We start from the raw sequence: 21,790 nt of genomic DNA, 5'->3' as shown, positions 1-21,790 counted from the left end.
TTGCCCAGGCCTGACGCCTCCGCCAGAGGCATAGACCCCCATCACCCTCCGATCGTCTGATCGGCCCCTTGCCCAGGCCTGACGCCTCCGCCAGAGGTGTCAGGCTTGGACAGGGGACCCCCATCTCCCCCTGATCACTGGCTCTGGCCCCTGCCCAGGCCTGAGGCCTCTGGCCCAGGAATCATGCCTGGGCAGGGGACCCCCATCTCCCTCTGATCGCTTGCTCCACCCCCCGCCCAAGCCTGACGCCTCTGACCCAGGCTTCAGGCCTGGGCAAGGGGACCATCATATCCCCCCAATCCCCGGCTCCGCCCCCCCACCCAGGCCTGACGCCTTGGCCAGAGGAGTTGACCCTCATCACCCTCCAATCACCAATCACTGGATTGGCCCCTTGACCAGGCCTGAGGCCTCCGGCAGAGGTGTCAGGCCTGGGCAGGGGACCCCCAGCTCCCCGCGGTTGCAGGCTCCGCCCCTGCCCAGGCCTAACACCTCTGGCTGAGGCGTCTGGCCCGGGCAGCAGGGACCCGCAGCTGCAGCGGCCCCGCGATCGTGGGCTCCGCTTTAGGCCCAGGCAAGGGACCCCTAGCTCCCGGGACTGCCAGCTTCAACCGTGCCCAGCTCCCATCGCTGGCTCCACCCCTACTTCCTGTTATCACTGGCCAGGGCGGCAAAGGCGCCTGATTCTCCGATCATGGCTGGGGGGCAGGGCAAAGGCGGCCCCAGGGCCGCCTTTGCCCTGCCCCCCAGCTCTTAGCTCCCCCCTGGGTTTCCGATCACTGTCAGTGGCAGGGGACTTCTTCCTGCTTTCCCTTTCGCCTCCCTGCATTGTGCCTACATATGCAAATTAACCGCCATCTTGTTGGCAGTTAACTGCCAATCTTAGTTGGCAGTTAACTGCCAATCATAGTTGGCAGTTAATTTGTATATAGCCCTGATTAGCCAATGAAAAGGGTATCATCGTACGCCAATTACCATTTTTCTCTTTTATTAGATAGGATAGTCCCACATCTGATGCTTTCAAAGCCCTAGCACAAAATTGATGGCATAATTACTATATATTCACTTTTAAGCAAATAATATTATATTAATTATCTATGGCCGTATAACAAATTACTCCCAAACTTAGTTAAAACAACATTGATTAATTCTAGGTCTTGGTGCCTCTGGCTTAAAGTTGCAGTTGGTGTGGAAGCCAGGACTGCAGCCTCATTTGAAGGTTTGACTATGGGGAGATTGGCTTTCACTCATGTGCTTATTGATAAATTCAGATCCAGATGGGTTGTTTGGCTGAGGGCCTCAACTCCTTGTTGGTGAGAGACACTGGTTCCTTGCTATGTGGGCCTCCGCACAGGAAAGCTTACATCATATTGGTTGGCTTTATCAAAGCAAGTTAGCTAGAGCAGGCAAACCAGACTGAAGTCACGGTCTTTTGGTAACCTAATCATAGAAGTCACATCTCATCACTTTACTATATTATATTCATTAGAAGTTAGTTGCTAGGTCCAACCTACACTCAAGGGGAGGGATAGCTTCCAGGGTGTGAATCCCATGAGAAGAGGATTATTAGGGGCCATCTTAACAATTGCCCACTAAAAATGTTAACCAATTTTTTTTATATATATAAAAGAACGGATTTTTTTCTATATTTCTTAAATTAATTTACCCACTTATTCAACAATATTCATAAAAATAGTCCTATCAAAGCTAGTTGCTCTGGGACATATGGATGGGGTACTGAACCTAGACCTGCAGAGGTAGAGGGCAAGGGAAGTTTTCTCAGTCCTAGTGTCATCAAAAAATGGGACTTAATGGAGACAAAAAGGGAATGAGAAAAGGTGAGAGAAGGATGTTCCAAGAAGAAGGAAAAGAACGTGGAAAAGAACATGGCTTGCTTAGGGGAATACATCCTTAATCAATTATATTATTCATCTATATCCATAATCTTATCAGAGTATTACAGTTTGTGATTATTCTGAATGAAGTAGTTTTAAACTGATCAGGATAACTGTTAACTATCAAATTTATAATTATGTCTAATTTATCATAGTAGTTTTCTAATTTGGTTCTGACAGATATATTGGGCCTTAGAAATCAGCATTGTTCCTGTCCACATGCACCAATCACATTGCCTTCATTCCTAATTTGTCATCTGCCTAAGGCAATATCCTAAAGCTGAGCCTGCAGACTACTAAGTGCAGGGAAGATGGAACAATTATGAGTTACTTTGGTCAATCTGATTACCCCAACCTAATAATTAACTTGAAATTAAAATATCTCCTCCTGGCACACACAAAAAATAGTTATGATAAAGAGATTAGATTATTACCTCCTTTAGGCATTGGATCTACTGCTCAATAGTTAATATTAACACACTTCATGGAATTTATGTCAAGTTCTCTTAAAAGGATGCCTGACATATATTCTCCATTTGTACTTGATAAACTGATGTATTATTTTCCAGGAATGATATTAGTCTATATACAACCTTCAGATAGGGATCTGATTGTTATTAGGCAGTATGTATACATTGAGTTTTTTATTCTAGTTTTTAAATTGCTTACTATGTGCAATTTTGAACATACCCACAAGTAAACAGAATAGAATATCCATCATCCAGCCCATAACCAATCTTGCCCCATTCCTACCTCTAACCACCCACACCCATGTTATTTTGAAGTGTATTACAGACATCATATTATTTCATCTAGCAATATTTTAGTATATAACTCTAAATGAGTTATTGTTTTTCAACAAAACCACAATCCCATTTTATTCCTAAATAAAAGAACAATAATTCCTTAGTATTATTAGTCTCTTCTTCTTAACTCTACTTTCTTTTTATAGTGAGATAGGTAGATAATTAGTAGTTCTACTAATATCAACTTCAGGTGATATTCACCCACGGGGACAATTGTGAATATCTGAAGACATTTTTGGTTACAACTAGGGGTTGCTACTGGCATCTAGTGAGTAGAAGCCACGTATGCTGCAAAGCACACAGTGCCCCATAACAAAGAATTATCTATCCCAAAATGTCAATAGTGTTACTGTGGAAAAATGCAGATAGATAGATAGATAGATAGATAGATAGATAGATAGATAGATAGATTTGAATAGAAGTTAAAATGGACAAAAGTTTATAAAGAAGAGCAATACAAAATATCCATGCTTTTTGTGTGGCTACTAACAATGTCAATAACAATGTCATTGTTAGTAGCCACACAAAGGGCAAAATAGATTTATGATTAAAAAGACCACTCAGAATATGTAATTATTCCAATCTAAGTGTCCCATAAATCCGATGAAATTTAAGTATAGAGAAGAGTGGCCTAGTATTAATTAATAGAACACTGTTCCAGGTGTGATAAAGAAGTTCATAAAAGTAAATGTTTCTTACATGGGCAGCAGAATCAAGGGAATACTTAGTAAATATGGGTAGAACACTACAAAACATTATTTTGAATTTGCTAAACAATAACCTGTCAGAAATGGGCTTTCTTTAATGTAAAATGGTGCTATGAATGTTAATGCTCGTGACATATTTTTAAGATAAAAATGGATATTAATTACTTTAATGCAGACAGAGCTAGGCTCATTATTCTTTGCACAGACCCCTGGCAATAATTTACCTAGCTGCGCCACAGTTCATGCAGATCAAAGCTGCATTATTTAAGTGTGTCCAGGGGGCAGATTCTAGCCCTGTGCCTCACACTTTAAAGAAAAAATATATATTGGTTTGCTTCTTGAGAAACAAAATATAACTAGGTGCTTCAGGCCAGTTCTACAATATTTAAACTCGCTTTAATTCCTCTTATTATCTAGGGCAAACCCGCTCCCTATTCCAAATAATTTAAACTCTTAGGGGAGTACAGAACAACTGTGGAAATGTAAATTTTTTCAAATGAACAGCAGTGTGTTTTCATTGAAATTAAACCCGAATGGGAACTAGATTCAGGAAAGGAAATGGCAGGGAGAGAGGAAAAGAGTCTGTAGTTGCTATAGAATGTGCCTGGCTGCTGCAGCTGACAGACAACTGATGAAGTCCAACTCTGAAATTTCAGGCAATTTGTATACCAAGCTCCTCCTTTTCTGTAGTCTCCTCTTCCATTGGTAAAATTCTTTTGCAGGGTCATGTAGGGATCCCACCCCCTCTCTGTGTTTTCACTCTGAAGCTCTACACAACTTTACACCTGAATGAACGCCAAACCTCAGGGATATATAAAGGGAAGCTTGAGGAGGAATTTCACAGTTACAGTGCAGAAGCAGAGGGAAAGGAATTAACTAGCTCTCCAGCCAAGCAAATCCTCTACTCACCATGCTTCCTCCTGCCATTCATTTCTATCTCATTTCCCTTGCTTGCATCCTAATGAAAAGCTGTTTGGCTTTTAAAAATGATGCCACAGAAATTCTTTATTCACATGTGGTTAAACCTGTTCCAGCACACCCCAGCAGCAACAGCACGCTGAATCAAGCCAGAAATGGAGGCAGGCATTTCAGTAACACTGGACTGGATCGGAACAGTAAGTATGTTTTACTTCTATGGATTTTGTCTTTTCTTTTTTGGTAGCATTTAGCTCACAGTCCTGTAAATTTGTTTCAATGCTTTCTAACTGGAACCATATATATTTTGCTAAATAATCTGGGAGTAATCTACTGCATGTGTAGATTGGCATTGTTTCTATAAAGTTAGCATAACTAAAACAGTGATTTGATAATGCAGGCACAGACTTACTAGTAAGTTTTATCAAACATCCAAAGAGAAAATATTTCCAGGAATTAAACTGTTGCTTCTTTAAATCATGCACAGTAAGAATTTTTAAAAAGTGTTGTTCTAGATAGTTTAAATTGAGGTTGTTTTCTGTTTATTTCAGGACATGTGCAATTCTGGTAAAATGCATAAAGGTAACTAACCAAAGTATGTATAAGAAATCACAAGGGAAAAAAGATGCTTTCTGGGAGGAATAATTGCTCACCATGAATTTCTAAAACATGTCTAGGGAAATAGTTGAAAGTTTGATGATAATCAATGCAAATAAGGGCTAAAACTAAACAGTTTGGAGAATCATATTTTTCTGAGATAATTTCTTATTAACCAGGTCAAAATTCAGGTTATTGTATATTTCTGTGAAACAGGGAGCATTTTTGCCCTTTTCTGCGTGCTTAATTGACACACTGACCACTAGTTAGAGGGATTTAAATTTCTTTTCCTCACTTCTATCTGTCAGAAGAGTTCACATGCTAATAAACAGGTTTTAAGAGAGACCCAGAGAAATAGTACACAAGAAATCTTACAACATTTTTTTGCTCCTCCTCCTCAACTCCATTCAACTGTGAAAAGTAGTTTTGACCTTTGAAAGGTCAAAGCACATATGACTGCAAAGGGCTAAAAAAACCAAGGTGTTTTAACTTTCATGGAGATGGTTGCTTTTGCATACACAGGAAATATCTGATAATTATTAGATTACTGAGCAATGCGATGGGTATTCATGGTCAATGAACTGTCACTGCAAAAATGCTGAATCTCTATGTACACAGGAACAAAAAGCCAGATGAGTCAGAATCATCTCTGGCTGATTCCAGGTGCATTCCTGAGGTAGCTGCCGGGAGGTGAGCTGGAATCAGAGGCAGACAGGAGAGCTCACTGACTGGCCAGCTATTGTACCCTTTGATTTTAATCCCACACTCTATAGCTATATGTATGTATGTATGCATACGTACGTTTTCTACAACTATCACATCCCTTTAGGTTACATTTCTCGCCTCGGAAATACTGGGACACAGAGGTGAAGTGAAACTCCTAGTTCAAGACTTACTTCAAATTAGCTTTCACTAGTCTATGCAAGACCACTTCAGTGTCCTTGATAATTTTTAATGTTTTAAATGTCAGCAGTTATACTTTTAAACTTTTATTTTCTGGTTAACAAGCTTTGCTTTTTTTCCCCAGCTTATTACAGGCAATTTTCCTCAAGTTTAGATAACAAAGCCATGGAAAGGAAACCTCAAATATTTGAAGATTAATTTTTGCTTTAATTACATAAAGCATGCAACAAGAAGCAGCCAATTAAAGAACATTCTTATTAAATTCAAATAACTAAACAAAAAGTTTGCCATGACCAATATTCACTAAATGAGCACTGTGGTTCCTTTTGCAGTTGTAAATCAGACATGTTAGGCATTTTTCTGCCATAAAATTCATGGAAATGTAGCCAAGTTGTTATGGCAACCATACGTTCCTGATTTAGAAGGTTTTATATTCTTTAAATTTTGAGTTGTAGTGACATGTTGCATTTCAAGCATTTTAATATTTGCATTTTTAAAAGATAGCTTGGGAATTTATATTTAAAATGTAGTTATTAAGTGTGATATGCAAGATGTCAGACTGTACACATGTATTTATGATTCTTTGCAGCTAAGTTTTATAACTGAAACAAAATATTACAGAGATCATCTGCATTCTACATAGTATTTAAATACTTTCCACATTTACTCAATAGATTTCTAAAAAAATAGTTAAATAAAAGCAATTGTAGACATTAACAAATATGATCTGTGAGCAAAACGAACATTAAAATATACTCTTTTTTACACTTAAATGTAAGAGCTGCTGAAACCATACTGGGTAGTGAGACTAAGAAATGGGATTTTCAAATACTCCCTCGAGTAAGCAATTAGCTAATGCTATATGTGAACAAAAATATGGCCTCGTTTACTTTATTCCAAAAAAATTATAGCTATGTAAACGGATCATTTTCATGAAAGTGTCTCTACCACCATCCAGGCAGATTTTTGCATTGTGGAAGTAAAATGGGTATTTTCTTTCTATTGGGCAATTTGCTATCACTTGCATAACATCTTTGTCACTGCAGATTACGTTTCAGAAATGTCCATCTGCTGATACCTCTGTACACTCTCTTCTCTGTTTCCCGCAGCTCGGGTTCAAGTGGGTTGCCGGGAACTGCGTTCCACCAAATACATCTCCGATGGCCAGTGCACCAGCCTCAGCCCTCTGAAGGAGCTGGTGTGCGCTGGGGAGTGCCTGCCCCTGCCGCTGCTCCCCAACTGGATCGGAGGAGGCTATGGAACGAAGTACTGGAGCAGGAGGAGCTCCCAGGAGTGGAGGTGTGTCAACGACAAAACGCGCACCCAGAGGATCCAGCTGCAGTGCCAAGATGGCAGCACGCGCACCTACAAAATCACCGTGGTCACCGCCTGCAAGTGTAAGAGGTACACTCGGCAGCACAACGAGTCCAGCCATAACTTCGAGAGCATGTCGCCTGCCGAGCCAGCCCAGCACCACAGAGAGCGGAAGAGAGCCGGCAGGCCCAGCAAGCACAGCATGAGTTAGAACTCAGACTCTAAAACTGGACTGACTGGTAACCATCTGCTTTACAGATTTGATTGCTTGGAAGACTCAAGTCTGCCATTGCTATTTTCTTACTTGAAAATATACGCTTTCTGCTTTGATCAAACCCAGCAAGCTGTCCTAAGTATCAGGACCTTCTTTGGGAGTAGCTTTTCCTTTACAGGTTTTTCAAGATGTACACACATCCATGAGTGCAATTTGTATTTAAATTCCATGCATCCCATAGTTTTAATTTCCCATGATTCTTGAAAGACTGGTGATTATATATATATATATATATATATATATATATATATATATATATATATATATATATATTGAATAATCACTTTTTAAAAGGAAAGGGCTTCTTAGTTACCCTGCACTCCCCAACCTATCCCCCTACCCAGCAAACTCCTCCCAAACTGAAAAGTTAAAAAAATTGTTGCCTTGAGTATTTACAATAATACTTCAGAAGGGTGCTTTTTCTTTTTCTTGGCAATCTTCATGGAACAGTTTAGCAGCCATGAGTGATCTTCCTTTGACAAGAGTGAAAGACCTTGTGACATTTCACTTCAAAAATAAGCCCTGAAGCTTTTTACAGTCTCATAGTATGAAATTATACCCTGCATGCTGACCCTCGCTTGGAATGGAATGCCAGAAATGCATGGCAGCAGCTAATAAGTAAAGTTGATTAACTATTTATTTGTCAATGTTATTATTTAATGAGCTATTACATGTGATTTTTTTCAAAATGTAATTTTTTTATGTTATGAAGCTTCTTCATGTACCTAAATATTTTCCTGTATGATTTGTGGTTGATCTAGAAAGATGAGAATACATGTTGTAGATATGTAAAATAAATATTTTAGCCTTCTTATTACATATATGTTGCATCATGAACTTTATCAATAGTATGGATCTTTTCAAATCAATAAGATGCTTTGTAAAGCTAAAATATGAAATACTTTCTTGTTTAATCTGTGCAATCAGAAGGCAATTTGACCTTCAATTCCATCAGTTTCTTTTAACAAAAATAAATACTGCTAAAAGTTATTGTCTTTGTCTATAACATGTATAAAAATGTACCTGTTTACAAAAATTACAGAATAAATGTGCCAGAGTAATTGATAATGTTAGATAAGGCACATTCAAATTTTGACAGAAAGTCTTATAGTGAGAAAGAAGAAAGGGAAGGGGAGACCATCATTTTAAAAAATATATTTTTACTGATTTTTAGAGAGAGAAGAAGGGAAAGGGAGAGAGAAAGAGAAGCATCAATGTGAAAGTGGAACATTGACTGGCTGCCTCCTGCACGCCCTCTATTGGGGGTCAAGCCCTCAACCCAGGTACGCGCTGGGAATCAAACCAGCAACCTGTTGATGCATGGGATGATGCCCAACCAACTGAGCTACACCACCAGAGCGGGAGACCATCTTTTCAGTAAATGGAATGATTGAAAAAGTTGGGTGGCAATCCAGCAATGAGTTGTAATAAGAATATCATAGTTATATTCCCCAGAGATGCCAGTTTGCTGCCCATTATAATCACCTGGGGGAGATATTATGAGACCCAATGCCCACGTTGCCATCCAAAATGCATCATAATATCTGGGGTAGAACTCAGATATTGGCAGTTTTTTTTTTTTAAGTTTTCCAGGTGATTCCACTGTGCAGCTATGTTTGAGGAATAAATTGTGCAGAAATCACTATCGTATGTTGGGGAACTTTGAATACTATTGCATGGCCTGCAAACCAAAAAATAAAAATATATATATATAAACAACAAAGGAAACAAAAACTAATTTTTCAAGTTTGACATGTTGCTATTTAAGCAACATAATCACAATCTTGAAACAGATTTTATAGGTAAATGACATGTGTCAACTCAATCAAATGATCAGTCCCATCATTCCAAATAAAGAAAACCAAAGAGGCTTGGTTATGTATTGGTAAGAACTTCTGGGTTTTCCCATTTTGAATGCTAAGCATGAAGGAGTCCTTAGTACATTTTTGTAGTAGGTTGTTGTTTTTGTAAATAAATGAGTCTAAAAGTCACATGTATTATTTCCTATATCATTCTGTCTCTTGCCTATGAGAGGTGGGAGAGTCTCAACATATGTAAAGACAAGGAAACGTCTCTAGATTTTCTAATAATGCTAACTTTTTGTATCATAAAATAAAATAATGATTCATAGTCCACTAAGTTCACTACTGATTTATCTTCCAATCTTAATAACTAAGATATTAAACTATTTCATATTATATCATCATATTAATATGTGAGATATTCATAATAATTATATCATAGGTTGAACATACCAAAACTGTATTGTTTCATATGTCTATGTTACTTGTTCATCATTGCTCAATACAAGCATAACACAGAAAACTAAAGACACTTTAACCATTTATTCCTTCTCAATAAGATATCACCTTCTATAGAAGGCCTTAGAGGTAATCTCAAAATTAGTGTGTCCTAAGATATGAGGTATAGAAAGGACTTGTCCTGACAATGATTTTTCACAATCAAGAAGACTATGTCATTGCCTTTTACTGATAAACATTAAAACAAAGGTTTAAGTGATAATGAAATGCTAAAATCACTAATTTTATTACTCAAGGTATGTGTTAGTAAATGAATGTACTAGAAAAATGAGAAGGAATAAAGGAAGCTTATAAATAAGACCTTTTTAGTCTCTGCTAAGTCAAGAATTAGATCTACTGCTCATGGTCATATTCAATGTACTAGTCTACTTCAGGCCATGTTGCATTGGTGATGCATTTGTTGCATGGTATTTAACATCAAATGACAGGAAAAGGTCAGCAATGAGTAAAAAGGCTGAGGATAAAACCAGGCTCTCAGTGAAGTAAACACTAAAAGTCAACAGAAAGAGTAGCTTTGTAGTTATTATTTAAAAGTGCTAAAGTGGACTTGCCTCTGATTTGTTGATTATATTTCCATGTTTGTTTGTTTTTCAGTTAACTCACATGTTCCAATTGGTTGCACCCTGCATAATTGTATTCTCACCTCAGTAATTATCATTTCAAAATGGTGAATTGTGATCATTTTAGCAGAATGACCTCTGATTCACATTCATAATATTTATCTATCAAAGATTTGTGAATCAAACTTATTTTGGCCACTATGGATAAAGGACTTTTTCAAGTGGCTAAATAGATAGTAGATGGTTAGTTAGATTGATAGAGATACATAGATGGACAGATGAATATTGGTATGCATAATTATATTAGAAATATAGTTATATATACCAATAATAAGAATTAAAAAAAATTAATAGCATATATACAAATATATAGCATATATAGTGTGCTATTTATAAACTAAACATAGACATGAAGCCTATATAAATATCTATTTTCAAAAAAATATTTTAATTATAAATCATTTATATTTATTCATTTATGCTAGTTATAAATACCCACTAATTGTCAAAGTCATGTTTATTTTACTGTATATTTTTGAAAAGCAATGAAAATTAGGTGTTTTTTTTAAGGTAAGATTCAGTCTCTTTACTTAAGAATGAATCTTAATCCATTCTGGCCCTGTATGAAATTAGTAAGGTACTATCAGGAGATCTAGCTGTTTCATTTACCTTATGCTACTAGAACTATTTCTTTTTATTATGTAACATGATCTATCTATTTAGCATGATATTTACTTTAATAGACACTCAGTAGCCTGGTTATATTAGGTAATTATGAGTAGGAAGAAAAATATTTTGCTGAAGCAAAACCAGGTAACTTCCAAATTGCTGACTAAAATGAAAGACTTTGAAAGTTTAAATTTAGTATGTTGCAATATCCTTTTTTTGCAATCACCATGAAATCTAAGTATTAAAATCTAATTCATTATATTTGGGACTAAAACATCATTTGGATTAGATTTAACTCTTGAACATGTTTTTAGCACTAAAGTGGCAATTCACTGCATAATCTAAATTCAGCAATTATGTGCTTCTTGTAGTCATATCATTCTGATAAAAATGAAATGTATGTTAAGTCTTTGATAGAATCCTTACAGAATCCCAGAAAGAGTTCAAGGTGTTGACTTAAGATCTGAAGTGCTGGAGTGCACTCTCTTATTAGAATGTTTCCTTCCCTCCAGGGCAGATAGAGATGACTCCCATTTTGGTTTCATGAGAAACCATTAAATATAGCTCTATGTCAAATTGAAACGAGTCTAGATTTGTGAACTAAGTAGGCATTTGCCACTAGAAATTTTTGTTACAGCTACAAATAGAGACCCACAATAACAGATATACCCAAAATCATTCTCTTTGTATCATTTTCAATGTTATTGATTTTTCCATCATTCCTGACTCCTGAGCTAACATGGCACTTGGTGCTGTAGCCTGCATATTTTGCAAACTGTCTGGAAGAGCTACAGGGTAACAGCTATTGCAGAAATCCCAGTGGGAAGATGTTTAAATTTCCAGGTTCAAGAATTGATTAAAATGAATTAATACAAAGCTGACTGCATAATTATTTCCAGTGCATATTAGACTGAGTGATAGTTTATCATCTGCATTAGCAGATCAGCTGGAGGATTTATTTTCTGTTACAAATAAAGACTGAAACAGTCTGCGAGATTTATAAGGGAACTTAAATATTTTCCTTTGAATATTAGTAACTGCAAACCAAAGGTTACCCTGTATTATTGCTTTCATTTTTTAGCATAGGATTAGGTGCTTGAATCTGAGAGAGAATGTCTACATTGACATAGTCAGTGACACAGCCATACTCAGCCAAAGTTCATTATTATTAAAGCAGAATAAGAGTTTCATGGCCTAAACATAACTTATTATTAAAATATAAGCATCACTTTTTTTCAGTAGCAAAAAATTCCTTTTTTTAAATTTGTCATTAAATTCGCACAAATTTAAAACTCTTTTGCATTATAATATTGGCAAATTTTCACAAAATCATCATGAGTCCTTTTATTCATTGAAGTGTTAACCTAAATTAGGTATTCAAAAACAGCCTAAAACACAACCCAGCAGCACAGTTAGAAACAGCACTTTTTAAACAATCCTTTACAATCTTTAATCAGTATTATACTTTATGTTAATCAGTTGAAATTTTTTACTAAATAAAGCTTTCTGTGTATTTGTTTGCTCTCTTACTTTATATACTAGTAAGTGGTTGATAAAATATTTCGTGTATGTGTGAGTGTGTGTGTGTGTGTTTTACTTCCTTAAGCTTAGAGAGTTTAAGCAACAATAACAAAAACAACTAAAAACACCCAACTCTTTCTTGCCTCAAATTTCCTTATTGCAAACCAAAGACAAAAATTGCCAAGTGCATTTAATAATTTAATAAAGGGTTGCCATTTTGCCCGTTTGTTGACACTATCTTTCCCAAGAGTTGGTTCACTTTGAATACTAATTGATAAACATTTTACATTTAATTTGTGCGTAGTTTGACATTTTAAAAAGTAGTAATAGACTTTTCAATTTGACTCATCTGCAAATTTTAAGTTAGCAATTTTATACAAATGATTTCAAGACATGTGATCTTGGAAACAAGACTTGAGATATGGTTTAGTTGGGTGAACTTACACTTGTGTCTTAAACTTCCTAAGGCTCAATGACTTTACCCATAAAGTAAGGGAGCTGAACTGGATAAAGTCTAAAGTGTCTTCCAGATTAATTACTCATGTTCTGTTATCCCAAACAATAAGGCCATATTTTTAGTCACACCGACATTCACACAGGCAGATTTGACTAGTGCTACTGTCCACTTCTAATGTTTCTAGGTCACTCAGTTGTGAAATTTCAGAATAAGCTGATCAGACATATGATGGAATAGACAGATTCCATCATACAAATGCCTGGTTAAGGCAGACCATGTAAGATGACATTAGAAATCCAGCTCTAGGAGGGCTGAGACAGTATCTGTTTGGGAGCATTTCCCGTATTTTGTCCAAACTTGAACAAACACCAGGAATATGTTAAGGACCAAGGAAAATGTATTAGAATTTTTCTCCATAGAAAACACCATTGCTATTCTATTACTGACTCATTTCTGCAGAAAATAAGAAAAATCACCTGTGACCTATACTAGGAATTGTGTCTTATTATAAAGTAATGGTGTAATGATTTTTTTCAAAGTTTTCATTTTTAAAATCAAAATCATACATACTATCATATAAGTGGGATAGTGATTTTTCTAGTCAAAATATTTTATGATATTTGACATTTTTTATTTACTCATTTGTTTAGTAATACTGAAAATCTGGTCTGTTTTTGTTAGGTTCTAAGAACACATTGGGGAACAAATGGGAATCCAATTAAGAAAATAAATGCCCTACTGCTAAATGTAAAAGCAATTACACATAATCTCGCTTTTGAGCAAGACTCTAGAACAGTGATTCTCAACCTTCTGGCCCTTTAAATACCGTTCCTCATGTTGTGCCCCAACCATAAAATTATTTTCGTTGTTACTTCATAACTGTAATGTTGCTACTGTTATGAATCGTAATGTAAATATCTGATATGCAGGATGGTCTTAGGCGACCCCTGTGAAAGGGTCATTCGACCGCCAAAGGGGTTGTGACCCACAGGTTGAGAACTGCTACTCTAGACCGTCATTGCTATGATCCATGAACTAAATTGTACTATGTGGACATAAAACAGAGAAAATATATTTCAGAAGGCAATGCTATTATTGACATAAAAATTGAAGGCAGACTATTACAAACAAAAAATCACACTGGAAATTGGACAGATACATGCAAAAATATGAAACTGCACCACTTTCTTACAAAATGTAAAATAATAAATTCACACTTTTCTGAATGACTCTTATAAGAAAACAAACAATAAGTGTTGGTAAAGATGTGAAGAAAAGGAAACCCTTGAGCAACTGGTGGGATTGTAAATTGGGGCAGGCACCATGGCTTAAAGACTTCAACGTAAGACCAGAAACCATGAAACTCCTGGAAGAAAATGTAGGCAGTAAGCTCTTTAACATTAATCTCAGCAATACTTTTGGGGATATGTTTCACCAGACAAAAGCAACAAAAGCAAAAATAAATGGGTCTACATCAAACTAAAAAGCTTTTGCACAGCAAAGGAAACAATCCAAAAAAGAAAAAGGCAACCTACTGAATGGGAGGAACTCATAAATGATATATCCAATAAAGGGTTGATACATAAAATATAAAAGAAACTCATACAATGCAAAAAAATAATAATAATAAGAGATAATCCAGTCAAGAAATGGGCTGAGAACCTTCCTCCCAAGAATACACACAGGTGCCCAACAGACATATGACCGATGCCAACATCACTAATCATCAGAGAAATGCAAATCAAAACCACAAGGTGGTATCACCTCACACCTGTCTGAATTGCTAATATAAAAAAGTCAACAATAAGCGTTGGTAAGGATGTGAAGAAAAGAAAACCTTCGAGCACCCAATGGGATTGTAAATTGGTGTAGCCACCATGGAAAATAATATGGAGTTTCCTCAAAAAATTAAAAATAAACTTATCAATATAATCCAGCAATTCCACTCCTGGGTATTTATTTGAAGAAATCTAAAGCACTAGTTTGAAAAGATATATAGACTCCTATGTCCATTGCAGCATTATTTATAATAACCAAGATATGGAAGCAGTCTAGGTATCCATTTATACTACATAGCAATAAAATACACAATGGAATACTACTTAGCAACAAAAAAAAAATGAAATCTTGGAATTGCAATAACATGGATGGACCTAGAGGTTTTATGCTAAGTGAAATAAGTCAGACACAGAAAGACAAATCCTATATAAAACAAGCCTAATATGCTAAGTGTCCATTCAACCAATCAAAGCGTAATATGCTAATGATATACTAAGGCCACTCAACTGCTCGCTATTATGTGCACTGACCACCAGGGGACAGATGCTCCAACCAGTAGGTTAGCTTGCTGCTGCGTTCCGGTCGATCGGGACTGAGCAAGGATGGGCCGGACATGCCCTGGATCCCTCCCGTGGTACCTTGCCAGCTGGCCAACCTCCTGCGTCCCTCCCCAACCCAACTAGTGCACCAGTGGGGTCTCTTGGCCTGGCCTGCACCCTCTCTGTGTGCACCAATTTTGTGCACCGGGCCTCTAGTATCATATAATTTCACTTATATGTGGAATCTAAAAAAAACACATAAATTAACAAACAAAACAAAACAGCCTCATAGGTAAAAGAATAAAATGATAGCAAGGAGAGTGGGGGTAGAGGAATGGGTAAAAAAGATAGAGAAGAATAGGAGGTATACACTTCCAGTTGTAAAATAAATAAGCCATGGGGGTATAGCACAGGGAATACAGTCAATATCATCATAACTTTGTAATATGAGAGTTACTAAACTTACCATCGTTGTCACATCATAAGGTATACAAATATTGAATCTCTATGCTGTACCCCTAAAGCTAATATAATCATGTATGTTAACTTCCTTTAGTTAAGAAAAGATTTTTTAATAAAAATATACTGAAAAAATTACCTTAATGATTGTTAGGCCTGCCAAAATGAACTGAAGATTTTATTGTTAAGCAGATATAATTTTAGCATCACATTCTTCAAAAGAACTTACCTTCTTGTATAAAGCTGTTAGAAATTTTATATAGATTTTTCAGTTTAATTATTTAAATATTTTTGTATTTATAAGTTGCTCTTTGCAGTTCATTTTCTTCTAAACATTGATTTTTAACAAAATATTCCTGTTTCCTGATACTTTCCATATATTAGGTGAAAACATTTTATTGCTAATGATAGCATGAGTAAAGGAAATGGCTGCAGACAGCTTCAGCAAACAAGTTAGGTAGAGATTTGTTCATATAAATATTGCTTGTACCCAACATTTATGTTGATATTTTAAAATAATGATACACTTCTGAAAAATGCCATTGTTTTCATGTGACCTGGAGAGGGGCACTTGAGTGGTGATCTGCCTGGCTGTGTATGGTAATGTTCCAGCAATGCAGCCTCCAGAAATATGGAGAATTTTATGGATTATACCAGATGGCTGCAGTGATATCATGCAACCCACGCTGATATTGCATAACTTAAGTTAGTTCTCTGTCATTACTGTATGTTTGAAGCTAATAGTTTTTTAAAAGACGTAAATAGCCTTTGTGTAAGTGTATGTTATATCCCCACTTAACCCATACAATAGTGGAAAAATCCAAGAGAATGCCACCAACAGATATTGGAGCTGGAACACGGCTATGTTTTGATCAGTGTGATCTTTTGGAATTAAGACATTTATGATTGAGTAATATCACTAAACTGAAACAGGTATGGTTCCTGAACATTCCAGGTTAAAGATTTTCTATTGTGTTTTACTATGTCTTTTATTACCAGTAGGAAGATAAGCATGTTCAATGGGAAGATGGCCACAGCACCAGGGCAGCTGTATGTTGAGCTGAAATGAAGAGCTGGAAAAGGCTGATGACAAGGAGAAAAGGCTTGTAAGGACACGCTGTCAACACCACAGCACAGCTCTGGAATGAGTTCTGAAAAGCCACAGTCTCTTGGGACCGCTGCCCAGAATAGGAACCTTCAAACACTGTATAGTTTCCAGGCTATGAGAAGCCTACTGCCCTGCTTTCTGGGTGAAAACAACAAACAAACAAACAAACAAACAAACAAAAGAATTTCTCTCCAGCTCTTTTTGTAACTACCCATACCTAATATTCCACCATTAGAAACTCATTATTTAACATTTTTAATTTCTCTCACAAACAAACATCTCTGGAAGAAAAAAACACATTGAAATAAAATCTGCAACCTTATGACCTACGAAGACTAATAGGTTGGGAGTAAAGCAAGGGAAAATGGTGGAGACTATGGAAAAAGCCCCTTATAAAAGAGGGCAGCTTCAGATCTACTCACACATTTAGCAGCAAAATCCCACCAAAAATCCAAATATTTTATATGAATTTCCCTAATTTGTAATACCAGCAGTAGATTTAGAAACTCCTGTACTAGACTAAATATACAAAGTAAAAAAATAAGTAAATAAAAGAAAGAAAGTAAGTCCATTTACTGGGCTAGATTAAGTTGTTTTATGGGGTACGTGAAGAATCTCTCAATCAGGAGTTAGGAGACCTGAATTCTAATCTCAAATCGGCTACTTCTAAATAGCCTTTAGGAATGCAGCTAAATTGTAAACTTCCTGAGATCTGAGTTGACATCTCGGTATTAGTTAGCATCCCAAAAGGAAACAGACAACAAACTCAGACTAAGTTAAGCAGGATTATTTACTGGTGGCCTAATTATAAAAGTCTGGGTGGGGTTTAGGGAAAGCACAAGTCATCGGCATACTGGAGCCCAGGGCCAGCAACACCAGTGCTGCCACAACAGAAGACCCTAAGAAAATAGGGAAGGATCCAATTATCTGAGCCTGGAAGGTGGGGGCACACAGAGGGGAACAGTGGCTATAGTCAGTCTGAGGAGTCTAGAGGAACCGGCAGAGCCAGAGAGCCAGGGGAATAATACCCTGGTCACTCTCCTCTCTCCTTCGCCTTCTGACTGATGTCCTGCCAGGGATCCCCACTGGCTAACTCTATTGGAGGCCATTGGATTGGACACTGGTGAGTGAAATTTGTATTGGTCAGCCTGGGGCAAAAGGCAGGGTGAAGAGTAGAGGCTGGATAAGGAGAGCCAAACATAAGCTGCCTGGCACAATCTCCCTTCACATACTTTCTTTACAACATTTGGAACAGTGTATTGCATTGAGTAGGTGTTAGGGTCGCTGAAGGAGGAATGCAGGAGGCCAAAATGGGGTGAAGAATTATGAACTTATTAGGTCATCTGGATACCCAGATGGGCTGAGCCCCAAAATGGCGCCAGCCCCCAGAGGGAAGTCAGAGGTTTTTAAAGGACTCTAGGCAGGCTTTTTCTGGGCGGAGAATACTCTGAGCAGGTCTGGATTCTGGGAAACTCCGGAGGACAGAGATAATGGTCTTAGCAAGTGGAATGTGGTCTAAGCAAGTGGAATGTCCATTGTGAAACGGCCTAAAGGTCAGTTCCCAGGGGAGGGGGTATTGATTCAATTCTTTGATCAGATCTAACAGTAGGCACTGAATCATTATAGAATCTCTCTCTTTTTTAGTTTCTAAAATGTATATATTTAAGATGTTCTCCAAGGTCAGTTTCCACATTAATCTTCCAATTTCATCATTTTACACTTGAGATAAGAATCTGAAAGGACATTTGGGAGAAATTCTGAAAGCTTTGAATGGCCTACCTTAAGGTTAGATATCATGTACCTCAAGAAACAAATTAGCCTATTAAAGCCAAAAAGACATAACAACTGAGAATATTTTTTTTTCAGCAGTACCTCATGTAGCACATAACAAAAAAACAGGAGCATACTTACTGTAGATTCCTATATACTCAGAAATTTTCACTTATTTATATCCTATAGATAGAGTGAAAGATAGGGTTTGGGTGTTTGTTTTTGCTATTATTGTTGTTACATGTTTTAATAACAACCATGTCGTTAGAACATGCATTCATAGGTGATTTAACTATAAATCAGTTTCTATTTGGGAGTTTGTTTCATGAAAACCATCCAACCTTTGAACTAGCAACTTGGAAGATGAAATAATCTATTCCATAAATCCATTTCACCAAATATGATAATGATCAGTAAAAGACGTTATCTATAATACAAATACTATGTACTGTGTTCAATTTATTTCTCAACGTTAGAAAAGAAAGCATTTGGATCTGGGAGTGCTTAAGCTTGGCTGCCATTGTATTTAATGGTGAGTATGAAACTTCAGAACTAAAATCCTAAGGTTCAAGGTCTATGGATTAAAAGGAGGTTAGCTATATAACTCCTACTTGGTTTCAAGCCATGTGACACTTACCATGACTGTTGTGCCTTCCAGCAGTCATCATACTAACCATTGAACTACACACAGCTGTAGGAGGGCCTCGTCAATGGCTCCAGACGCAGCTGGTGTCTTCACTTGGGACAGGGATGCCATATCACAGTTTCACAGAGTGGGCCCGATCCAGGGAATGATGGCAGCAGGATGCCAAGACACTTTAAATACACATCAAAGTCCATTTTGAAACTTGGCTTAGGTGTGGAATGATGGGAAAGGAAGCACTTGGCTTTCAGAATTTCAAAGACTCACTTTAAGGGGAAAGCACTACATAGATAAAAGAGGATGAGAAAGAATGAACAGCTGTGCCAGGCTCTGCTTAGTGGTTACTCTGCTGAGCACAGCCTTTAGTTGTGCAAAGGTAAGAAGCACTGCCAATTTTGCAGTTCCTTCTCTACCTACATCTGAATACACAGAAGTAACATCTGTAACTGGCAAGTTCCTTTCCTCTTGTTCTATTCTTTTACACTTGAAAGATCGTACGTCGGGCTTAATCCAGTACTTGGTCCAAACAAAGATTCAAGAGTATTGGCATCGTAGGAACAGGAATACAAAGAAAAGATTAAATGGGGAACCCATTCAGACTTCATTTGTATTTTAGTTGGCATATTGTAAGGTAGTATTGCAGGTACTGGAGCTGGAATAACCTGGATTTGAATCCTGGTCTTGACCTTAATAGTTGTCTACCTTGAGCAATAAATGCTGAAATTTCTACATCTGTAAAATGGGGTAATTATATTTATCTTTAGAAGAGTTCCCAAATGTAAGGGCTCATAGTGTTACAGTGGGGCCTTGACTTACAAGTTTAATTCATTCCGTGATGGAGCTCGTAATTCAAATTACTCGTGTGTCACCATTACAATGACATGTGATGCTGGGCTGATGTTGTGGCATTCACTGTGACGTTCGCTGCGCCAACTAGCGGTGGGGTATCTGAAGCTGGCTCATAAGCCGAATTTTAGCTTGCAACTCAAAGCAAAAAATTGGCCGAGAGACGGCTCGTATCTCGAAAAACTCGTTAGTCGGGACACTCGTAAGTCAAGGTCCCACTGTAGTTGTTACTGTTATTATTATTGTTATTATATTTCTTATGTTGAGAACAGATAGTTGAGTGAAGAATATAGACTTGGTTAGGGACTTCATCTTCTCCAAGACCTTGGTCCAGAGACTAAATTAGGAGTAGGACAGAAAGTAGCAGAGTAAAGAAGGAAGAGTACCAAGGTAAGAGAATGCAAGATGGAAAACAGAAGCTTCTTTGGAAGATGCTGTGGACTTACATAAAAATAAAAAGCTTTGATATTATGGTAGTTTTCCAGGAAGGATCTCTCTCTCTCTCTCTCTCTCTCTCTCTCTCTCTCTCTCTCTCTCTCTCCTGTGCCAATGCCTTTATCCATTTCCTTTTTTTGAATTACCCAAAGTTTGCTTTTCTTAGCTGTGTTGTCATTTCCCATTTATTTTATGTATTTTCATGACAAAAAATGGATGTAGGAAACATTTTCAAACATACATTCTCCTTTCTGTCCTTATACTTAACATTGACTACTACTGTTATTTGCTTATTTTACCCATATGTCACATCAGGGCTCACCCTCTATCATTCATTTCTTCAAAAATGGAACAGAGCAGTTTTTTTTATTTCATTCTTGTTTTTCCATAATTCTACTACAATATGTTATTCATATCCTAAATGTTCAGAATATTATTTTATTGTTCTCTCTTATAATTTGTGTTAACTCCTGGCTTATAACTCTAAAGTCATTTTCTAAATTTTTTAAACATGTTCTCCACAGAAAAAAGTTTTGAGCACCTTTCTCAAATGCACATTTATTTACTTATAAATTATATATAACTATCCTATATAATAAAAGGCTAATATGCAAATTGACCGAATAGTGGAATGACCAGTTGCTATGATGCGCAATGACCACCAGGGGGCAGACACTCAATGCAGGAGCTTCCCCCAGTGGTCAATGAGTTCCCACAGGGGGAGCATTGCTCAGCCAGAAGCCAGGCTCATGTCTGGCGAGAGCAGTGGTGGTGGCAGGAGCCTCTCCTGCCTCCACAGCAGGGCTAAGGATGCCTAATTGATGGCTAGGCCCTACTCCCCACATGAGCGGGCCTAAGCCATCAGTTGGACATCCCCCAAGGGCTCTTGAACTGCGAGAGGGCTCAGACTGGGCTGAGGGACTCCCCCCTCCTGAGTGCACGAATTTTGTGCACTGGGCCTCTAGTATTTATATATTATGCACATCATGAAACACATTTAGAAACAGGAATTGAATAAAATGATAAAATTGAATAGTTTCTTTCTGTACTCCAATAGTTTAATGAAACTTCAAAAATCTACACTAATAAAAGAGAAAAATGGTAATTGGCGTACGATGATACCCTTTTCATTGGCTAATCAGGGCTATATGCAAATTAACTGCCAACTATGATTGGCAGTTAACTGCCAACTAAGATTGACAGTTAACTGCCAACTAAGATTGGCAGTTAACTGCCAACAAGATGGCGGTTAATTTGCATATGTAGGCACAATGC

The 21,790-nt window shown here is 37.3% G+C and overlaps 2 protein-coding genes across 3 annotated transcripts in view; one reads left to right on the top strand and one right to left on the bottom strand.

The window, feature by feature from the left end:
• The window catches only part of LRRC72 (leucine rich repeat containing 72), a 115,594-nt gene that overhangs the window by 68,658 nt on the left and 25,146 nt on the right, over positions 1-21,790 (bottom strand). The window lies entirely within an intron of this gene.
• Positions 4,145-9,541, top strand: SOSTDC1 (sclerostin domain containing 1). The gene is made up of 2 exons (XM_059712467.1): positions 4,145-4,520; positions 6,930-9,541. Exons 1-2 carry the CDS (start codon positions 4,316-4,318, stop codon positions 7,343-7,345), a joined length of 621 nt encoding a protein of 206 aa, XP_059568450.1. The 5' UTR covers positions 4,145-4,315; the 3' UTR covers positions 7,346-9,541.

Source organism: Myotis daubentonii, chromosome 10 (assembly GCF_963259705.1).
Source record: "Myotis daubentonii chromosome 10, mMyoDau2.1, whole genome shotgun sequence".
Classification (NCBI taxonomy): domain Eukaryota; kingdom Metazoa; phylum Chordata; class Mammalia; order Chiroptera; family Vespertilionidae; genus Myotis; species Myotis daubentonii.
The sequence above is the reverse complement of the archived record's forward strand: the minus strand, read 5'-3'. Positions and strand labels throughout refer to the sequence as shown.